The 22,819-nt window shown below is 35.4% G+C and overlaps 1 protein-coding gene across 3 annotated transcripts in view; it reads left to right on the top strand.

Annotated features, from left to right (window-relative positions):
- The window catches only part of LOC111051578 (transcription factor Sox-14-like), a 32,706-nt gene extending 10,334 nt beyond the window's left edge, over positions 1-22,372 (top strand). For all 3 annotated transcript variants that reach the window (XM_039425445.1, XM_039425446.1, XM_039425444.1), the window contains exons 2-5: positions 4,379-4,626; positions 7,130-7,324; positions 18,353-18,462; positions 19,758-22,372. In XM_039425445.1, the coding sequence (XP_039281379.1) occupies positions 4,379-4,626; positions 7,130-7,324; positions 18,353-18,462; positions 19,758-20,288 (1,084 nt within the window). In that variant the 3' untranslated portion in view covers positions 20,289-22,372. The remainder of the gene's footprint in view (positions 1-4,378; positions 4,627-7,129; positions 7,325-18,352; positions 18,463-19,757) is intronic.
- Positions 22,373-22,819: the final 447 nt, after the last annotated feature.

Raw genomic sequence — 22,819 nt, 5'->3', positions numbered from 1 at the left:
TATTCAATTTGGTTTGTAAACAATCAAGTTAGAACTTTTCTGTTTTCAAATGTTTGGATTGAAAATTGGATCTGAGTTCAAGTGTGTGGAACATGACCTAACTTTTGGAATATTTATAGTGTATAAATCAAAATTCGGGGAGGAAACAGTTTTGGGCTGTGCCTGTTAGACCTTCCATAACAAGCGAAGCTCGGTGCCCCGATATTTATCATAATTAGATATGATCATAGAGAATAGATAAGCGTAAGTGCTTGTTTGTCACTGATAGACTATGATATCCTTAGTTGTGCCACATAGTTCCTTGCTGGAAATTTAAATTATTAATAATGCTGATGAAATCAGTCAACACGTATATCTTTATTTTGGCTTTGATTTTGGATTCTCATTCCTTCTTCACACATTATACATGTGTTTTGGCACTTTCTTCTATGTAATTGGAGCTCTGGAATAATGAAATTCCTGTTGAGTAATATTTGGAATGCAACAAGACTTGATAATCTGTTGTTTGGAAGTAGCTACAGTGCTAGCAGTAAGCCCCTTCTCGGTTGTGGCAGAGTTGGATCGATCGCTGGTTCCATTGTGACATTATGTTTCCTTCAGACTGTTGGCCCCTGTGCGTGCGTCAGTTTTTGTGCGCAGTTTGGTGTTGGTGCGACAAGAGCAAAGTCATATTGTGCGGCAGCAATGCTACTTAGGTGCTCGTCTCCTTCTTAAAAAAAAAAACGAGAGAAAGCTTTCTGGATATTTGGTATGCACATGCACGTTTTTCTAAGAGTATGTGAATATAGTACAGTATTATAGATGTTTTCAATTATTCGAATTATCCTTCCACTAACCAATCAACGAAGATCACAATAGATTGACATATTATCATTGACTATAATAACATTTCAAATGTACACAAAAGTATTTCCAGATAAAACTCGACTGAATGAGTTTGATAATCTCAATTATTATCATTTCAGATAATTTCAAACGGGTACAGAAGACAGGCATCCAGTCCTAGTTGCGAGACGATAATGAACCTTTTTTAAAATTACTATTCATTTTCAAGAATAATAGATAGAGCAGTAAGAATGTGACTGAAGTCATGCATCAGCTCCATACCCCATAGTCACAATGAGAAATGTTTAGTCCAAGGTTTCATAGCACTTTTTAACGTTTGATTGTGAATTACGAACCATTACTTAATCTCTCCAGAAAATTTTGCAAACTATCATCTCCAAATATCCACAATAATAACTCCAAAACTTTAATTTCATCCTTTTATTATTTATAATGAATAATTATATTAATATGAATCCTCAATGTAACTTATAAGAATAGGATATTTAAATATAAATATTGAGGATGACATGATACTGACACAACGTTCAACACTATTCCACATTTTACTAATTCCTAGTCCATTCCACATTTAGATCATTCACGTTGTAGTTTCAAATTTTGCAATGTGTAGGACATTGGAAACAATAGGTGTGCAGTTGTCGTGTGTTGTTATGATATGACTATCATTGTAGCGACATTATCGGCTTCATAGTGAATGTGAAATGGAAACTACATCAGCAGTGCAGAGAACTGTTGCCACAATTGACCATTTATGATAAACCGTATCACCCTTGTTATCAATTGTATGTGCTTTTCAACTCCCCCTGCACTTCTGCTAGGGGTAGGGGGAGAGCATTGAAATTCATGAGGCGAAACGAGTTGGAGTGGTTGGTTGTATTGACGGAGTTTTCGTCCGATGATGGATAATTTTTATTTAGTATCGTTTTTAGCGCAATATCCACCGACCGTTGCTTAGTGCTTGTTGACGTTGTTTTTATTAGGGGTGAGTCGGATTGCGCGGGGGTGTGGATTGGGGGAGAGTTGTCGGATGGGTTTGGGGGAGGTGGGTGATGGTGAGAGGGTAAGCGCCCTAACAAGCAGTCGACTCAACGTATCCGGTTTGATTGCGTCTGGATTGTAGTCCTCGTATTGAAACTGTTAAGGGTGGAGCAGGGAGAGGGGATCGGGAGAGCCCTTTGTGTTTGTTGTTATGCGTGTGGTCGGGGCGTGGTTAAAACAATAAGGGATCAAATTGAGGTGAAACCAGATGCTGTTGCTACTGTCTGTTGTGTTCCTCACCTAGTCGCTCCCCTCTCCAGACGCTTATCTGCCTCCAATCTATCCCAGACCAGACCCAAACTGCTATAATCTTCTCCAGTGCAGTGGTACTTTCACTGGTAGCTGCAGTGTCAACCCTCCCTGTGTGACACATTACGTCTACGACTCCACAGAACTTTCCCAGCACCCAACTACTACACTGTTCCCACCAATTTGTCTTCAGCTAACGCACTTGGTCTCGCCAAAATTTATGGTTTGTTGATAATGTTTCACCCTCATACATTTAGTTGACTGCTGCAAATGTGATACTGCACAAATCACATTCGCATCTTTAATAAAAGCTTAATACCATAGTCAGTTCTATACTTTTCTGAAGTTGATCATTCGTCTATAACAAAACAATAACCGCAAATGACAAGTTGCCTTATTCCTCAAATTCAAATTATAACTCAAATTCAATTTTATCAAGTCAAAACACTTCACAACTGGCCATGTCAACAGGTATTGAAATATACATGGAATAAATAAATAGAATAAAAAAGTTTACAAAAATATAGCACGTTACATAAATTATAACATTCTTCTACACTTTACATACCAATAACTTCGTTTCAAATCTTCTTCTTCTCAATTTGTTCGTCTTTCCCAATCGCTGATAACAAACAAATCACTTCTACACGAAATACTAATTCTGAAAATTGAAATATTTATGTAGTGCCCAGAGAAAACTTATACGATTGTTTAATTCTATGGTAAGAGCCTGAAGTCATTGACAGAAAGTTTCTATGGGTGGGACTTACAGAATGCTGATTAATTTTAAAAAACAGAATACAGAATACTGATTAATTTTATGGTGTCCATTTCTTAAAACTTCTATCTATTTATTACAGAATACTGATTAATATTATGGAGTCCATTTCTCAGAACTTGTATTTTCTCATTCATCTCTATAATCCATATAAGAAAGAAAAATTGACTTGTACTGTGAAAAGCTATCAATCTTGTTTTCTAATAATTTCAGTTGTATACACTTCTCCCCAATCGGATATTTTCCCATCACATTCGCGAAGTGGGTTGCGCCAAACCAGATGATTTATCGATTGTTTGTCTGAGAACAGATGCAGAATAGTAAACAAGGAATCACTTTCAGCAGGGCAGCTCTCTGCTGCATTCCCAATTTGTTTTCTTCTGCGTCCCTCTGCGTCCGCTCACCAAAAGATGAGAATAAATAATATCGTGTTAACAATGGACGAGGATGTTGCCCTTGTGTGCTGAATGGATGGATGCTGTGGCACGACAGGAATGCACCCTAGCTGGCCGCATTCCTCATAGTGTGCCTGTTGATGTATGTGTTGTTCTGGAAGGGATCTTGAAGAGATCTGGAAGAGATGCCTGTATTCAAGTGAATGTCATGAAAATAATAGGATCATGGTATTTTAATTATAATGACTTTATTCATAAGAAATAGATGAAGTCCACAGTTGAATTCTCCAATTTATTTTCATCTTTATCTGAAGCATCACATTGAACCCTTGATTTCTTGTACTACTCTTTCAATCTCATTTTCCCTCATAATGAACAATGTTCCATATTCCATTTATTATCTAGTTTGTCATGAAATGGAAAGGAATAAAATTGATAGGGCTGTAAGCATTAATCATTTATTGAACAATAGTAGCGAGAGTGTTCAACTTCAAGGCTGTTATCCTTTCCCCTTTATGTTCGTCAACGATAACTAATAAACGCTCCAACCAAGATCTGCTTCAAATTACAAAAAGCACACTTCTCTCCATATTTTCACAGATCACATTCGTTAGTCAATGGAATATATTATTCATGAGGCCCAACAAGAAATCAACTCGTCGATTTGGATAGGCTAATGGGAAATTGGTATAAGAAATTAAATAAGAGGAAATTATGTACGGTTCAATATTGGATTTAAAAAATAATATGGGGGATGAGGAAGAACTGTCCAAGATAGTCTTTATGAATTGACACTTCTTATTTCATTTAATTTCTTTTTTATAAACCTCTATTCTTATCTCCTCCAAATTTTGATCCTCTACTAAGCATAAGTTTACTTGGGCTCCTTACTTCGCCTAATTGAACTTCATTTCAAATTCTTTCAACTTGAAAACTTAATTATCATAAAATATAAAACTTCATTGAAAATATATCACAGCTTCATTAAATTTCATTCAAATTCATTTCCATTTCAAGAGTTGAATCAAACTCAAATAGTAAATCATAATTTGGTGTTTGTGTTTTTCAGGCCACCACCTGGAATGTGTGAAAACGGCGGTGCGTTCGTTGGCTCGGGGGCGGACACGGCAGCCGCCATGTGCCGACTGGCTGGCGGGGGCGGCGGAGTGGGAGGCGGTGGAGTCGGCAAGAAGATGTCCCCCGAGGAGCACATCAAGCGGCCCATGAACGCCTTCATGGTCTGGTCTCGCCTGCAGCGGCGCAAGATCGCTCAGGACAACCCCAAAATGCACAACTCGGAGATTTCCAAAAGATTGGGTAATTAGTAACCGATCAAAATCATAGAAAATATGTTATACATTATTTTATCACCGTGTATCAGACATAAGTGATATAAATCATAATATAGACTTGACAAAAATATATTTTTAGACTCGTAAGCAGATCTGATCTGCTTACTGATCAAAAGCAGTCAAACTGTCATTAAACTTCATTCCTTCTATACTTGACTTGAGAATCACTGATATACTCCCTTTATAACCCTACAATATTATTTTTCAATAGAGTAGATAATACTGAAATGTAATTGACTATTATTGATAGTTTCAAGTGAAATTTCAAATATTTTCTTAAAATGGGATAGAAGTTTCTTTTTTGATTTCGTTTTAGAAGTAAATAAATCAGATGAATTCAAAATTCCAGTTCATACGTTTTTAGGACTTTGAATTGTGAGTAAATCAAATCAACTCTACATCACCTCTGGACTATTTCAAATTATTAAGGTTAAAAGCAGTTTTGGGGGAATGCCTGTTGTTTTCACCCGGATTTAATCTATTGTCAATGAATAAATAAATATGAATTCCATTTGGTTTCGTCCCACCTCATTGAAAGGGAACATTGACACTTATATCCACAATAGTAACTCATCGAACTTGAAAAAGTTCCACATAGCTTAAATTTATTGCAGTAAAACCGTAAAATTCCAAATTCATATTGTAAAAAACAAGCTACATTATAAGCAATTCAGAAGCCCAATTCATTCGATACAGTGAACTGACAGTATCGATCGGCAACTGAAAAGACACTCTAAAGCCCTTTCTCAATAACAGGCCATTATTATTGAACGAGAAGACAATGCTTGAAAAATAAGTCGGAGGCGTAACAAATGAAGGGACGAGTTCTCGAGAGGGCATACAATGCCAAAATGACATCATTCCGATGAATACCTTTTCTTCCGATTGTCTGAGAATACAATTTCTCCGTTCGCTGCCACTGAAGCGTGATAAGTTGGAATTAATTAAGATACAAACCTCTCAGCCGTGATGACTACAATTGTGTCGTCTTCTCTACTTTGCAATTTCATTTAATTTTGCCAGAGACAAAATCCTTCTCGAGTCGGGGTGGAACGAGACAAGTCCTTTTTGTTCTACATGAGAAAGCATTAATCCTTCCCCTCCAACTACCTCCTTCTTTTGCAACACTCCTTATTTCATGATAACTCATTTCAATCACTATCATCAAATATGCCTATTTCATCAAGCAAATACTCCCTTGAAGGGTAAAAATAGAGTCGTAGGCATATATAAGTTTTGTTCTTGGAAAAATCTAAAAAAATTGTTGAAGCTAGAAATTCACCAAATTCTCTGAAATTCAATATTGATCTCTTCACTACTACGACCTGCAAACTTATGTACCAGATGATTGTGTTGTTGATTGCTCATAGAACAGTCAATAACATAGAAATAAAATGACAATAAATGGCATATAGCAATAATAGCAATAACAGCACAACAAAATGATCTTGTGGTAGTATTATTTGCTCAATCGAATGTATTTGTTGACTAATCTCTTGCTTTCAAGACTCAATACTGCAATCGTCAAATGATAAAAACTGATAATACCGTGAGTCCTGGTTGACTATTGTTGATTAAATTATATTCATGATATTGATATTATGTGGACTGTATTTGTTGATTATCAACTAGATTGTGAATGTCGACTCATAGAACTCTAGCTTTTAAGTTTATATTGAATTTACAACCTTCTCAGCAAGAATCTACAAATCTAAAACTTATTCATGAAATTTACAGATGATAATTGAGTGGAATATTTCTAAATAATTCATTAATTTAAGTCATCTAAATTCCAAATTTGTAGTTTGTATGCTCATTTTGGACTAAAATGGTATACAAGTGAAATTCTAACCTTATCTTGGACTGTGTCATCACCTACAAATTTGAAAGAAAAATAGCACAAGGACCACCTTATTATTTTATCTACCAATGTTATTACATTAGTGTCATTTGTATCACAAAAAAATGAATAAATAAAAGATGATTTGGTCTGAATCTGTCAAAAAGGAAAAGGCAAGCAAACTAGTTTTTGTACTTATAGTTTTTTACTTTTTGTACTAGTTTTATATTACCACCGTCATTACCTTTTTTTGTTAGGGCTACTCTTTGATATCAAAAAAAGAAAATGATAATATCGTGCGTACTGGTTGGATATTGTTGATTACATCATATTCATGATATTGATGTTAACTATGTATGTTGATTATCAAATAATAAATTGTGAAAGGCATCTCATAGAACTTCAATATTCATTTTTCACTTGATAATGCCATAAATGTCGAAACATTTCGTAATTTAACAATTTTTTCAAAAAAGTGTAGCCTACTTAGATTTTAATATCTTGATAGTACCAACATTTTTTTAACTTGGGGTATTACATTACCGTCATTAGATTGTACTTAGTTAGGACTCTTTCCCTTCCTTAATTGTAGATTGACATTTTATCGATGAAATGTTTGTTCGATCAGGTGCTGAATGGAAACTACTTTCGGAGAACGAGAAGAGGCCGTTCATCGACGAGGCCAAGCGACTGCGAGCGATGCACATGAAGGAGCATCCTGACTACAAGTACAGACCTCGCAGGAAGCCCAAGACGCTGCGCAAAGAGGGTTACCCCTACACCATGCCCTATCAGTCTGTGCCAATCGACGCTCTACGTGCTGGTGAGTACAAACATCTGTTTTTCAAGTTAGCCTATGTTCCAAATAGTATCCTGAAATAGCATCCTTGTTCCAAATAGTATCCTGAAATAGCATCCTATTTGGAACATAGTTGTTATAAAAAATGTTTGTTATATTATTTAATGTGTTTAATGTTTAAATAAATTGTGTTAAATAATAGAACATGTTTAATGTTTAATAAAATATTGTTCTATCAAAAAACATATATTTTTTAATAGTTCATGTTATATCTTCCTATTATCTTAAAATATCTTTTCATAATACTCTAGAATGTTAAATTGATGGAGATTCTAGATCTAGATTGATGCAAAAAAATGTTTTTTGTTTCCAGACATGATGATCTTAATTTTCTTTTTCAATCAAACAATTTATTCTATTCTTACAAATATTGAACAGAAAATATTGGTTTGATAATAATTTTGATATACATTCATTATAATTATATATTTTTCATAGATTTATATTTTTTATAGATTTCTAAAATATATATATATTAAACATATAGAATAAAACATCATAGGAAATATACAGATTGTTTAAAAAATAGACGAATAAACTAGGTGAGTGGTTCCCTGAAATGAAAATGAGAAATAAATTTACAATAAATATGGGTCCTCAAATACTTCCTTGTCGAGATGATAATAACGGAAGATTCCACTATTTTCTCCAAATTTTTAATTTTATAAACATGTGGCAACTTCATGAGGATACTTGAGTGATAGATTCCCCATGTAAAATTAGCTGAGAAATTGGATGAAACCAATTAGAAGTATGTAACTTGAATGATTGTTGAGATTATTGAAAGTTTTTTCGGTAAACTTTCAGGAACATTATGTATAGAAAATATCAATAAGGAACACTGCATGTACTGTTGGCTTGTTACAAGAGTAATTCATTGTTTTAATGAATGCAGCTAGAAAGAACTTGTGGAATATTTAGTTCACGTATAACTCAAATTTACGTATCATTCATTACATATAATTTTTATTATCAATCATTCATTTAAAAAAACATCAAAACACCTCTAATATCAAAATATCTAAAGACTCTTATAATATCAAAATATTAAAACACTCTCATAATATTATTTTATTGAAAAAACGAATAATGATATGAATGCTTGAGGGAAAGCTGAGAATCAACTAAGCTAGAACAATCCACCGGGTCAGTTCTAAACTGGGAACTAGTTGTATTACGGCAACGATAATTCTGTATCATGCATCAAAATAGTACACTTGGGGCCAGTGATTGTCGTCGCTTGTGGTCCGTTTGTAACCGAAGTAAACTTGTCAAAAAAGTGAGTTAGGTGACAAAAGACTTTATGACTTCAAACACAATGCTCCACTAATCACAGCTTTATTTTCTGACGTGGAATATTGTGTCCAGGACTTTGTTCGTCGGTACAATTAAGGCGCAAGTACAACCAAGTGACACGGTTTTCAGCATTATTAGGGCTTTAATGTTATCTGAATCGAAATAAGAGTTATCTCTCCAGATCGTAATGAGGATAAATGAGTTCTATCTCGTATTTTGATTGAATAATTTAAACTTTTCACGTTGTCCGTTCCAATTCGTTTTCTTCTCCCGCCTGTACAATGGAGGAGGTCAAACGGAGATTCGCTTCGGTCATAATCCCTAGACAAGGCCGCATTCTTGTCCTGGCTTTGCTGGCCGTTGAGACAATATATTCCTGAATGCATGGCACTGTATACATAATTACATTTATCATGTTTCTCGTTCAAAGTTCCGAAGTAAGAATATTTTCTCCATCTACTCACCTCTTTGCTCTATCTTCACAATTTCCTTTTATTTTTATACTGTGATGGATAGAGTAGAGGCAGTAACCTATCAATGACTCAGTAAGCAATTGGAATAACTTTTTTTGAGTTTGAGGTACCTATTGAAGCGTGTGTTTGTTGTCGTTGATCTATCTTCTGATAGATAGTAGCAGAAGAAAGCTATTTTATAGATTGGCTATTCTATGATAGCAGTCTACTTTTAATTAGAATGAGCTTTCAAGTTTTAGGTCCACGCAATATAATAAAGTGATTTTATTTATTTGTATTTATACAAAGTTTTATTTTTATTTACAGTATTTATTTGATTCCACATCGTAATGATTGTCCACATAAAATGATAGCTATTAATGTTGTAAATTTTGATAAGTAATCTAATTGATTGCAATAGTTCAAGTTGCATTTTTTGCAAAAATAAATTGATCATCCAACGTGATCACGGTTTAGTATAATGTTTTAATAACTACACAATATATTTGTATACGAATATGGAAAATATGGATTGTTCATTAATTCTAGTCATCTTAGCATTTTAAAAATTCTCATACCTCTCACATAGGCTACATTTGGATCTTTTTTCTATAAAGTACGGCAGAATGCATTTAGGCTACGCACAACCAGAGTAAGCTTCCATATTAGATTGATTATTCTGTGGCACAACATTCATCCAATGACACTCCCCAACGCTACCCGAACCATACACTAGTAAACAAATCTAGAAATTCAATCTGAATAGTGTAAATGTTCTCTATTTTATTTATTTATGTACCAACATATAGACTATCATTTATAGACTATCATTCAGCACTATTTTGTAAGTACTGAATAACAGAGCTATATCCATTCACTAGTGAACAAATCAGAAATTTTAATCTGAGCAATGTGAATGTTCTCTATTTTATTCATCTCTGAGAAACTACAACCAGATGCAATACGAATACTGTAGTTACAAATTTTTCTAACGCTTTATGCTGTGAGGAAGCAATCAGTGGCAAAACTGCGGGAAGTTGGCAAAGTTGTAGAAAATCTCACCTTAGTACGTGTGATATACGATGCTTGAAAGTTAATAGCCGGTAAACCATGTGTCCAATTTTCGGTGGGAAATAGTAGTGTCGTTTGTGTGTCCTTCCCCTCCCCCCATCCATACAACGGGTGTTTAATTTATGTCGCGGGTCATGGAAGGAGCAGTTGACTAGGATTTTGGAAATGAAAAGGCATCAAAGCAATTAGGCAGTTGTCGCCAACAATTAGTGTTAGTTGTGTGTGAGTATGTGTGTGTGTGCAAGGCGATGGTGTTAGTTTCGGCTGTTACATTGTTTTATTGGGTTCACGGTCGGCACTCGGCATTTCCATAATTTGACGTTCATAATTCAGAAATAAAGCCGAAGCGATGGTTCGCACCTGGAACGAGCGGTCAGGAATGTCTGGCCTCCTGCTGGGACCCCCCTTACCACCTCCTCCCAAATTCACCCAGCTCCTCCACTAAAAACCCAACTTATCTCCAGCCCTGCCTTTGTACATGTAATCGTTGCTGCGGCAGCAGTCCCCCTATCAATCTTCACTAGTTACGTATTCCCGAATTAAACCTGTGAGATCGAGACTTTACTTTGATACACGCCGCTTGGAGATACTGTGGAAGCGCGTTTATACCCACTACCGAGAGCAATATCATCTTCGTTTCGTCTCATTCATCTTTATGTGAATAGAACAAAAATTATGAGAATAAATTTGGATGAAGGGTTTCGAGACAAACCTTTTGTGAATGAGAAGGTTCTCAGTAAAGTATATTATCCATCCTAGCTCAGTTACCCTTTTCATTCAATAATATAATACACTATCCATAATGTACATTTTTTATTTATATGTGAATACAATTATTACAAATTATATAAATATGATCGAGAACGAACAACAGGCTTGCCCCAGAACTATTCTATTCTCAAGTTTTGATACAGAATCACTATCAATAATATTATAATCTTATCAGATATATGGTTCCAATTGTTGGCTACATCATTATGTCTTCGAGATCATTCCCCTCACAATAGTGCGGCAATATTCTATATCAATAAAATCTGATTAGATAAAAATAATACTACTTTATTTTCCAAATGTAACATTACACAAGAAAACTTACAATAATTTCAAATTAACAATACAATTGAATCAAACAAGTTTTCTACAAAAAAATTATTTGTTGGCACAGCCGGTAAGATGTACGGTAATTCTAATTGTTGATCTCTTCAATATTCCATTGCAATAAATTACCTGAAGATTTTTATAAGTAGCCTTTGTTTCTTATCATCGTCATTCAATAATAAAAGTATTAATGTTACTTGGCTGTTCCATCTAGAAATAACAAATGATCCTTTTTATCACTGTACCATCTATCTGATGCGAAAAAGGGGAACCATTTCTCCATCACTAAATAATTTCCCAGTGACTGCTTATCAACAAATCAAATACTATGTCATCCGAATTAGAATAGTCTTCTCCATTTTGGGGTGGATAACATCAGCGTTGTAGAGTTTTCTTAATTCTCACTATGATTTATAATCATTGATCAGGAGTATTAGCTGGTTTCAAGTGCCAAATGTGGTATTCATCTTTTCCCATTCGCCTGAAAATTAATTACTGAGTTTATATGACAAGTCTTATCAACGTGATATCGTATTTCTATTAGTTTTTCCATCTCCCTCATCAAGGGTGCGAGATAGAAGTGTTTGTTTGAGACGGAGCCTCTGTACGCGAGAAACAATAACTCAGTCCATTTAGCTCAGGACGGCTAAACATTTTCAAACAGATTGGTTGTAAGGCTGGCTCCTTGCGCCACATTTCCACTCCATTCCATGAAAAGCTGTCCCTTCTACAATGATTGAATGTGGGGTGATGAGAATAGGAACAGCTTCTACTCTGAATAATTTAAAAGTTGATTTCATGGAGTAGATGGATGAAATCGTAGGGGAAGAAAGCCATGCAGAGGCTGCCGCCGTCAACCATAATCGATACGAATTAATTCGAGTGGCTGTCTAATCTGGCGGAAGGGTGGCGCAATAATGAAGTGACATGACGATAGAGTGCAGCTTAGCATAGCACAGCGTTTCAGGTGATGTCTCCAGCAGTTACCATGGTGCGTGCCGACCCCCATCGCCAACTGATTTGCAACTTGCCTCTGCATATTGTCTCAACTGGCGTCAATACCTCGCTGCATTGCAATGTGCTCTTCGTTACAATATACCATGACAATACTGTTCTAAAACTATTGCACGGGATCGAACAAGCAAAAAACTTGTAGAACAGTTGGCGTGACTTTCAGGTACGTGATCATCAACAATATCGTGACAAAATATTCCACAAAAGTTTGAAAAAGGCTTCAAATACAAACTGTCCTGTCTGCAAATTGGATGAATTGGATTCCGTGATTGTTCGTGATCAGACTCACACAGTCAACAATACAGATTTTCTTCTATCCGATTCCAACATTTCTCTTGGATATTATTGTCACTCAAATGTAAGGTTCAGGTGAAGGATGTCTTATTGTCCACAGCAACTGCATTATATGGAACTAGTTCGTTTATTACCTAGTTGACACGGATTTCCATATTTTAGTTGAATATAATTTCATCACGTTTTGTCAATTGTCAGAATATTTTTAATAGTTCAAGGATTCGAGGATAGTATTGTGGAAGATGTGTGATTTTATAGAAGACTGATGAAGACAAAGACAGGTTAGAACAATTTGACACAATTTATGTGCACAACTAAGATGAAAACTTATACTGATGATGACAGTAAAAACAAATTGATTGAACGCTGAGTAATGAACAAGTGGAATTTATCTAAAACTTCTTCAACTCATAATAGTGTGCTCTATTTACTGAACCAAATACGCAATAAAACTTCAGGTGTATCATAGTTCATGATTTTCTCACCATCAACAAAGAGTACAGTACGAAAAAAAATTCTCGACCTGAGTCGCTATCGCAGGCTCAAGATCAGAAACTCAACGACTGGTGGAATTTCCAATTTAGAATCGACCTACAGTTTTGCAGAATCAGAATTTTCATCAATCATGAGAAATGTTCAAGAAATACCGGTTCACAACTTCCAATTCAATGTGACTGAACGGACAAGACATGCCACATGGAAAGAAGACAGATTATTGCTGAAGTGAAAAGTAACCGATGGAAAACAAGAAGCGGTAGCCGGGACCGAGAGAACTTCTCTTGTAATCTGTCGAGCAAGTTGAAACGAATATCACGTGAGAAAATTGGTTTACCGTGAAAAGAACAGACAGACGTAGCCTACTGCTGAGTCGAGCTGCTTGCTTCCCTGATGAAGCTGGGACGCTCCCCGTGCAGACACAGTGCTCAGGTCAGTCAGCTGACATCCGAGACATGCTTTCCACTGCCCGCTTGACATTGTCTTAGCTAGGCGAAGGAACCCCATTGTGAGCCCATTATCTCTCTCATCAGTTGGAGAGATTAATTAACTCGATCCAGGCTTTGAATAATGTCATCGCGGATCGTTCTAGTTATAATTTGAACCTGTTGTGCAAGTTGCACGATGCGGGCCAGTCAGGCGGCGATTCGATATGCAAATGCCTCTGGCGTGGATAAAATGTAACGTACGCAAATACATTAACGAGTTGCCCGGATTCTATAAAACCGAATGTCTTCTATCAGTACGGACATCGACGTATTTTTATTACTTGTTTGTGACTTCATCATACATGATATGTTGCTCGAGGATTCCACATGTCTCAATTGTGTGCAGATGTATTTTTATCAACTTTTAGAAAATGAGGGTAGACTCTTTACTTACTTATTGGAGCACTCATTAACACGTGAACTAGTGCAAAGACTGCATTGAAACATCCCGTCTCTTGAAATGCAATGTATCATTGGCTATTTATACAGGTTTGCAATTTAATGAAAACGAGAGCATGCTGTGTAAATAAGTTATTTACACCTGACGCAGCCTGCATCTGATATCAACTTACGATCCAGTTCATAATTAACTTCTGTAATGCAACTGTATGAAATATATCATAGCTGAAATGTTACATCCAGCTCTTATAACTGGAGATTATCCAAATGAAATAACGCCTTTAAACCAATAGGATATCAATCAATATTTTGAAAATATTGTAGAATATATGTAAAATATTTCTGACAAGTGCCAGTGTTGGTTTATGATAATAGAACAAATTTATTTATATTTTATCATCAAATACAATAATAGTACAAGTGAATGCACAGTCTCTTGCACTAAAGGATAGTAAATTAATGAATCGTTCAAGCTTAAAATACATTAATCTTAGAAGATTGTTAAATGTAGGCTTTTAAAACTGGACAATAGCGTGAACCTATTGTCATCTCAGCCATTGAATTATTTCCAAATAGGTTTTATAGTATTAAGGTTTTCCGATTTGATGCGTTATACAGGCTGCAATCCACGAATAAAAACTGCTGATTATTGATTGATTAGTGTAACATTAGTGCTTTCCAAACGACCCCAAACCTTCTCGACAATTTCTCATTTGTTTATTTAGGCAACAATTGTTGAATGACTATGGAACTCCTAATGAGTATTGATGAAATGACACTCGTACCATTTATAATCCTGCTGACAATCAATTGCCATGCTGAGGACAATGGCGTCTCCCTCTCGTCTCCGCAACCCTTTAAACACAATCTCGTAATGTTCTTCTATTCCATCTCTTTTTATCATTTCTTTGTTGCCTTTCTCACACACTGTGTGCATTCTATATACTTTAATACATCATGAGGCATCATTATACAGCACTACAATGCCCAGGATTTCATTTGCCCGCACGCGTGCTGGCGGGACAAAAGAATGTCAAAAAAGAATAAGAGATATGTGCACATAATACAGTAGTTATTCATCAGTCACGTCTTTTCTCGTGTTCTCGATAATTAGGCTACAATTCAACAGCCTAACACCTTGGTATACACTTATTTACGCTTGAATACTTTCGTCTGTCTAATGCTCTACCTTCCTCTTCTCTTTCAATATCTCACTCACCATCTCATTAAAAATGATTCGAAGCATTTTCTTATAAGGTAACTGGGATTCAATTGTTGTAATCAGTTTAGCAATCCATTCAAATCTCACCTAGGAACCAATTCCTACGTCCTGTTCACTTATTCTAAGAGAGTGTTTTGTTCGATAATCTAACTGTTCTATTTTGAAAATGATTTTCACTAATAGTCAATGGAACATAGTGTTTATGTAATTGGTTCAACATATATTTCATTGTTAATACACAGGGAAATCGATTAAACTGGATTGATTTTTGGGTTCACTTTTATCAAATGATTACTACTGTAGTGGATGATTTCACAATGTACAGTAGTTGCTCAAGACAGAAATATCGTGAATATTGTGAATTGATAGATGTATCGAAAACAATTCATCTTGTTTCTCTGTATTCTTATGTTCTCTGTATTCTTATATTTTAGACGTAGAGGTTGCAATTCTTTATACTATTCAATTTTCCTCACTCTTCATGGTTGTGTAATTTTTTGACAAATTGTAATATTTTGGATATGTTTCTCAACCCCCTTGCACCGAAATGCTCAGTTGCTCAGTTGCATTTGATGCATTCTCAGATAGGGGGGATTCGAAACTAACTTCCTAGTTATACCGTATTATGATGGTATCCCATTACAAAACGCTGCTTTAAAAAGTTGTTCAACCAGGTAATCAGATGGAAAGTGATGTGAATTGAGGTTTGGGCTGCCATTCTGGAAGGTGGCAAGAAGTTACTGTTCAATTCGTGACCGGTCGTCACCTATTCTGTAGTCTAATAGTCTCCAATTACAAATTTATTCATTGCGCGGCTTTGGGGAAACACGGATACGGTGGGTGCGGGTTGGAGAGAGAGAGAGAAGAGAGTGTTGCTGGTGCTGCTACCTGATGAAGCCGTAACGGTGTGTGCGCGTGTGAGAGTAGTGAGTTAGCCAGGTGTCCATCTGCACTCCGCCTCGGCAGGGGTGCTCGCTCTCGGCCGAATGGAATCCAACAGTTTTACTAGCCGCATGCATGTCCAGAATGTGTAAATTAGAGATGGGTTTATAAACAAGTCAGGAACGTGTTTGTAAAGGGACATTTTAAGAGAAAAGCAATTTAGAGGTGGCTATTGTAGGGTGCATAGAGTCAGCAGCAGCAGCTGGACAGTGGACTTCTTCGACTGACTCTCTTCTACAGAAATTCCGCCGCTGCCTTTGCATCATTCATTCGCCGCCATTGCTGTTTCCGAGTTTTGTCGCAACGACACCACTCTCGAATTGTTTTTTGTTGGTTGTGTGGCTTTTGCAGAGTTGTAGTGAACACAACATGAACACGAACTCATGAATTCTTCTTATAAGAAACTATCTCAGACAAAAAAGAGAATCCATTTATCGGGGAATATGAACTGCAAAGAACTAAGCCTCCTCAACTAAAATCTGAAACTTCTACTTTGAATCTCAATCCAAATACTTTCTTTAAAATTTACTCAAATCAATATGACACTCGAATTTACAGCATTGTGTGGGGAAATTCGAGATTCTTTCAACATTATTTGAGGGTATTATTCTGCCAAGTTGATTTTAAAAATATATTGTATGTACTGTTTTAAATAATAATAGGTTTTTACTCATACACTTCTACAGAAAACAAAATAGACACTTCATATTCAAATCAAATCATTGAATTATTTATGCCTATCAATAAATTATTCAATGCATAAAACTTCTTTTTTTTATTTGTATCAAATGTTATAGTATTCAGATTTGTTTTTGATGAATAAACTTTGATTTGATATTATCTTAACTTTGTATAATTTGTTACTTTGTCATATACTTTGTACTGTAGTCTATGTGATAGATCAACCTCAAATGACTCAAGTAATACTCCTTTGTCTGTTAAATAGGTAGGCTAGATCCATGAGTTACCATGGAATCAAACTTAATTTCAATTGTGATTTGTTACACCTTTATAGTCAAGTTCAATTTGTTCAATATTTCAGTTAGTTCAATATTTTATACCTCCAAGTTCAATATTTCGATATAGAATATTAGTGCGAAACATTAAAACATGAAAAAAAAACATTTACAATATGAAAAAAGTCCTTTACATACTTGGATTGATTTCCTTAAACAATCGTGTAGCATCCCACTATAATAATTTCAATAATTTATTCAATTTATTAAAAACACACAAAACAAGACGAAACAAAATTACAAAGAATTACGGAACATAAAAACACAATAAAATGTTACAAATATAAAAAACCATGGGCTTTGTGTTTGGGTGTGTTGGAGAAGAGAAAAAAATAGAGGAAGATACCTAGCCAACTATGGTTTCCCATGTAATAGGCAGGCAAAGAAGAGAAGAGAAGTAATGAGGAAAAAAGGGAAGGGAGAAATGGGGGGAAGGGAGAAATGGGGGGAAGGAAGAAAACAGAGGAATAGGTACTCAAAATAATTTAGATATATTTTTCACGTAAAATACGAGGCTCATATACAAGTCTACAATATTTTCTTCTAATGCTACGGTCGACTTTTGACGTGATACTTTCTTCTTCTAATTTCTGAAGTATATTATAATATTGAGCTACTACATCCTATTTATAGAACCTATGTTGATGAATTATCGTCGAGGTACAAAAGACATTTATTGAAATTGTAAACTGCACTGGTCTTAGTTGAAAGCTTACATGGAACAACATACAGGTTTAACATACATTAGAAACCCATTTTTATCGAGGAGACAGGTTTTGCGCTCCAGTAGTCTAAGTTGGCTCACTGCAGCTGTTATTAGTTGACAGTTCGCAATCGTAATTTAGAAACGATAACTTTTCTTATATCAAACAACTTGAAATAAAACGTATAACTAACATGAAAGAAAACGTGTAAGTCATGAGTTCACGCCTTTCATTGCAATAAATTAGAGCCCCTCATAGTGTAGGCTGGGAAAGTGGATTGGTACGTGTAGGTAGTTCAGTATAGTTTAATCTATTAATATATGAGCGGGGTAATGTGTAATTATATAAGATCATCGTGATCTTATTTTTGTTGGATGGGTATTGATCAGTAGCCAAGAGGAGTGGGATGACGTAGGGGTTATTTACGGTGACAAATGGTTATAGGAGTTGTATTTATATTGATTAATTTAAATTTATATTGATCTAATTTTTGTTCTACAGGAATGGTGGCTGGACAGGTGGGTTCATACTACGGACCGGCAGCCGCTTACGGGTCGCTCAGTATGGCTGCCGCTGCTGCCGCTCAGACCAGCATCCAAGCTCAGGCACAGGTGAGAGACTACACTCATCCTTTTCTAATAATATCTCAACTTAGCTGAATTCATTATTTTATCAACTCTCTTGATTAAGCTGTTTCAAGAATATTTACATCCATCAATTACGATCATCCTCTTTAAAATGTCCTCTTGTTCCTGTCAGCTCTTCAACTCTGAAAACTCTGAATTAACTCTGAAATGTTAAATAAAGCATGAATAGAGCATGTCTAGTAGAGCAATAGGGAAAAATACGTTGATGAGTAGTGCCAACGACTCATATATTGTTGAGGTTCGGTTGCACAAAATCCGGTTAAATTTTAATCGTGATTAATGTCACTAGAACCAATCAGAGAAGGCTTTTTCGAAAATAAGGCTTCTCTGATTGGTTCTTGTGAAATTGATCACGATTAAGATTCAACCGGCTTCTGGGCAATCGGCACTAAGAATCTAATTCATACTTACTAAGGCCTCTTGTGGAAAGATGTTATTCAACGTCGTTTCAATCCCAAAGAAAAGTTGTCAATTACAATCAATGTTTAATATTAGATTAGTTGAGCTCTATTCAAAATCAATATTGATATCTAATTCTATAAAAATTTCCACATTTTTTGTATTTTCCAAGTGTAGAAATTTGATTTTCATGTAACCTGATTTTACATGTTGTATTCGTATTATCTTACTTGAACTAGAGACAAACGAATATCTTCGAAAAGGAGGTATTCTTTTCTCTCTGCTTGATATTCTTGGTTTTATTTCTAGTGAAGTATGAAATGTCTCTCATAATAATAGAAGGTTAATTGAGATAAGAGTGAGTGAGTACTTTTCATTGATTTTTTTGAAATACAAGCTTTTTTCTGACAATTTTTTCCACTAATAATAATAATAAACTATATTGCCAAAAAACAATGCTTACAAAATAGTACTCAATCATCTAGTGCTTGAACTAATAATAATGAATAATAATAAAATTATGAATATTATATACAATTTATTCATTTGACAATAAATACTCTCATACAAGAGATACTAATGGTGATACTATTATTCCTTCTTCCAGCAAACTCCACAATCAAACCTGTTTTTTATTTTTATTCTTATTGTGTGATGATATAATAATTATTTCGATAAATATATTGAATTGAGAATTGATAAGAGAGTGAGTAAGTGCATGCATGTCTCTGCGAACGGTTCTATAATAATTTATTTATATTTCATTTTAATGTTGATAGTGTGAATCAATTATTTTCAAAGTATCAACTTTCAAATGCAAATAGACAAATTAGTTGACGGTATTGTTATTGTTGAAACAGGTGGTGTCATCGATGGACGCAATGAAGTACTCAATGGAGGCAGCAGACAAGTACAGGCCCTACATGCCCCCCACCTCACTCACCATGCCCATGTACTCTCCGGATGCCAAATACCTGGACACCCAGCCAAAGAACTACGGCTACCTGGACCCGGCATTCACCAAGGCCTACTTTGAGAGCTCCAAGCTGTACATGGAGTCGAGCAAAGCGTACGCGGCGGGAGGCGATAGGTACTCGCCGCTGGACCTGGGGAAGCTGTACGCGGGAGACCAGGGCACAGCCAGGGCGACATCTCAGTCTCCCGAGCAAGGCATCAAGGTAGAGCCATCATCAGCCTCCTCACCGACTCCATCCACGGCCCAGGCGTCCTCTCCCGGCGCGCCTCTTCCCTGCTACTACCAGAGTCCCTCCGGTCTGCTCCCTGCCGTCCATCATCAAGCCTATCAGCAATACCACCACCAGACCTCCCCGAGCCCCGTTTCGGCTCCCGTCGCCCCCGAGTTCCGGCGGCCTCTCACCGTCATCTTCTGACCAGACAAGCAGGCCTAGCACCGCTCCTCCTGCACTAATGACGACAGCGATTCACTGCAAGACGAGTGAACATTAGTGACAATTGCAGTGTTGTGATCTGAATGTGCAATAGCCGTCAAAGGCATACTACATACGACTCTTAACTAAAGTAACCGTGATTAATTCAAGTGAAAAAGTGCTGATATTCTCCAGTTACAGTTAGCACCCTCAACTACCGTGATCGTTTCAACTGAAAAACGTGCTAATATTATCAAACTCACTCTGAACTATCGTAACCGTTTCAACTGAAAACGAAATAAAACAATTTACAACTAGCTACATCGTTTTCCTCTGTATATTGATACCTTACAACATATTGTACAGAGAAACATAAATTTATGACACAGACTTTATGAGGACTACTTTGAGATTTTTTGTGTAATCTATCAAATCATTCATTTTTTTAGATGCATGTGTATAGAAATCACCAACTTCATTCAACATTTTCAAATCATGATAGAACTGATGTACTGGGTAACATGACAACCATATTGTTGTCTACTGTATTAGAATTGCGAATTGTGGAGAACTAGTTACATGCAGAAAATCATGATTTCCAAACACAAAAATTTTATTCAATGTTCTAAGTAATTGACTATCCACATCTAGGTCTATATCAAACGTTTATAACGGCTTTAACGTTAATAAACGGTCTATATATTCACGTTGAGGCTGTAATTTTATAATTTTGACAATTAATTGTTTACATTTGACAGGACGTTGCCTTCTCTAAGCGATTTTTCAATTATCCATATCTAGGTCTATATCAAACGTTTATAACGGCTTTAACGTTAATAAACGGTCTATATATTCACGTTGAGGCTTTAATTTATAATTTTGACAATTAATTGTTTACATTTGACAGGACGTTGCCTTCTCTAAGCGATTTTTCAATTGTATTTACAATTCCTAAGCTCTATCATTAGAATAGCATTCTTTTCTTTATTAGAAAATTAGTTCTTGTTTTGTGATATGTACCCAGTAAGCTGGAATAGGAAATCTTTTGGTCTGAACTATTTGATGAAATTTCAAAAGAAGTCTCTACTTTTTTTAGAACTTCAAATTGTCTGAACTGTATCTCATGGCAGACTTAGAATGACTCCCAATTTTTTCGAAATATCTACTCAGTAATAAATGCATACAGAATTTTTATGTACTGCACTCGAAATTCCCATTTTTGAATTCGAATGAGAATTTATATGTATGATACTTAAAATCACTATAATCACTATGTTGAGTATAATGGTTATCTTACAAATAATTTTGAAAATAAGATTCCTGAATCCCATGATACTGTACATTTTGAATAACGGTTATTTCGAATAATAGCCACAAATAGACGATAGGGAGTATTTTCTAAGTGTAATATAATATATACTATATTATTAGATTAGAATATTATCTATGTAAGCTGGATGTATATTAACTCGATTCGTCTAAGATTTTATGAGAGGATGGAAAATGTACATAAATACTAGTGATTATATTGGGTTGATAACGAATGAAATGTGATAATTTGTTCTTATATTCCTCGTTGATAATGTCATTGATTTTCATGAATGGTGTAACAAAGACACAAACGGATGGTTTTCCATTGCAATTGAAGATGAAAAATCTTCAAAACATGTAATATCATGTTCATCCCAAATTAATGCAGAACTACTGTAAAGTCAGAGTTTATGACTTATTCACATTAGAATCGATATTAGGTATTACTAATTTCATGACTGGTGTAACAAAAAACACAAATGGATAAATTACCAATGATTTGTTCATTGCTCTTGTAATTTACTGAAGATGAAAAATCTTCCAAACATGTAATATTATGTTCATCCCAAATTAATGCAGAACTACTGTAAAGTCAGAGTTTATGACTTATTCACACTAAAATTGATGTATTACTGAAAAATTTGTTTTGCTCTAGGATGTACACATTGATATTGGTCTTGGAAGCTGTTTTTCTCAACTGGGTCGTTACTTTTTCTGTACCTTTTCGATAATTCAAGTTACTGGAATATAATAAATAAAAATAATATGAAATTTAATGGTTGATTATTCAATATTCTCCTCTTATATTATCATCCTTCGTGCTTTGCACAGGTTGGGAAGTTGTAGAATACAGTAAATCAATAAATGATCACGAGCTGCTATTACATGATTCCTCATGCTACAATTATTCCTCATGGAATTTTGAGATTCTGAAATACTTGTTTTCTTATTCATGCTGTTTTATTGAGTACTTATTCAATGCAGTAAGGATATTATCCGTTGTCAAATATAACAAGAAGGTTTCAAGAAGAGTAAACACATCTCTATAGCTATCACAACACATCACTATAGACATGTTTTTCAACAAGTTGAAGAACTGAAGATCAATAATTAAAAAATTAGCTAACAGATCCGTGGGCATCGAACTGTGAGTGAGTAACGATGTCGTCTAACAAGACCAATGCTATGATAACCGATGAAAGAAGCCGGTGACATTGTGATGA

The sequence above is a fragment of the Nilaparvata lugens genome, chromosome 3, assembly GCF_014356525.2.
Source record: "Nilaparvata lugens isolate BPH chromosome 3, ASM1435652v1, whole genome shotgun sequence".
In the NCBI taxonomy this organism is placed as follows: domain Eukaryota; kingdom Metazoa; phylum Arthropoda; class Insecta; order Hemiptera; family Delphacidae; genus Nilaparvata; species Nilaparvata lugens.
Note: the sequence above shows the minus strand (reverse complement) of the source record. Positions and strands in the feature narration are given on the sequence as shown.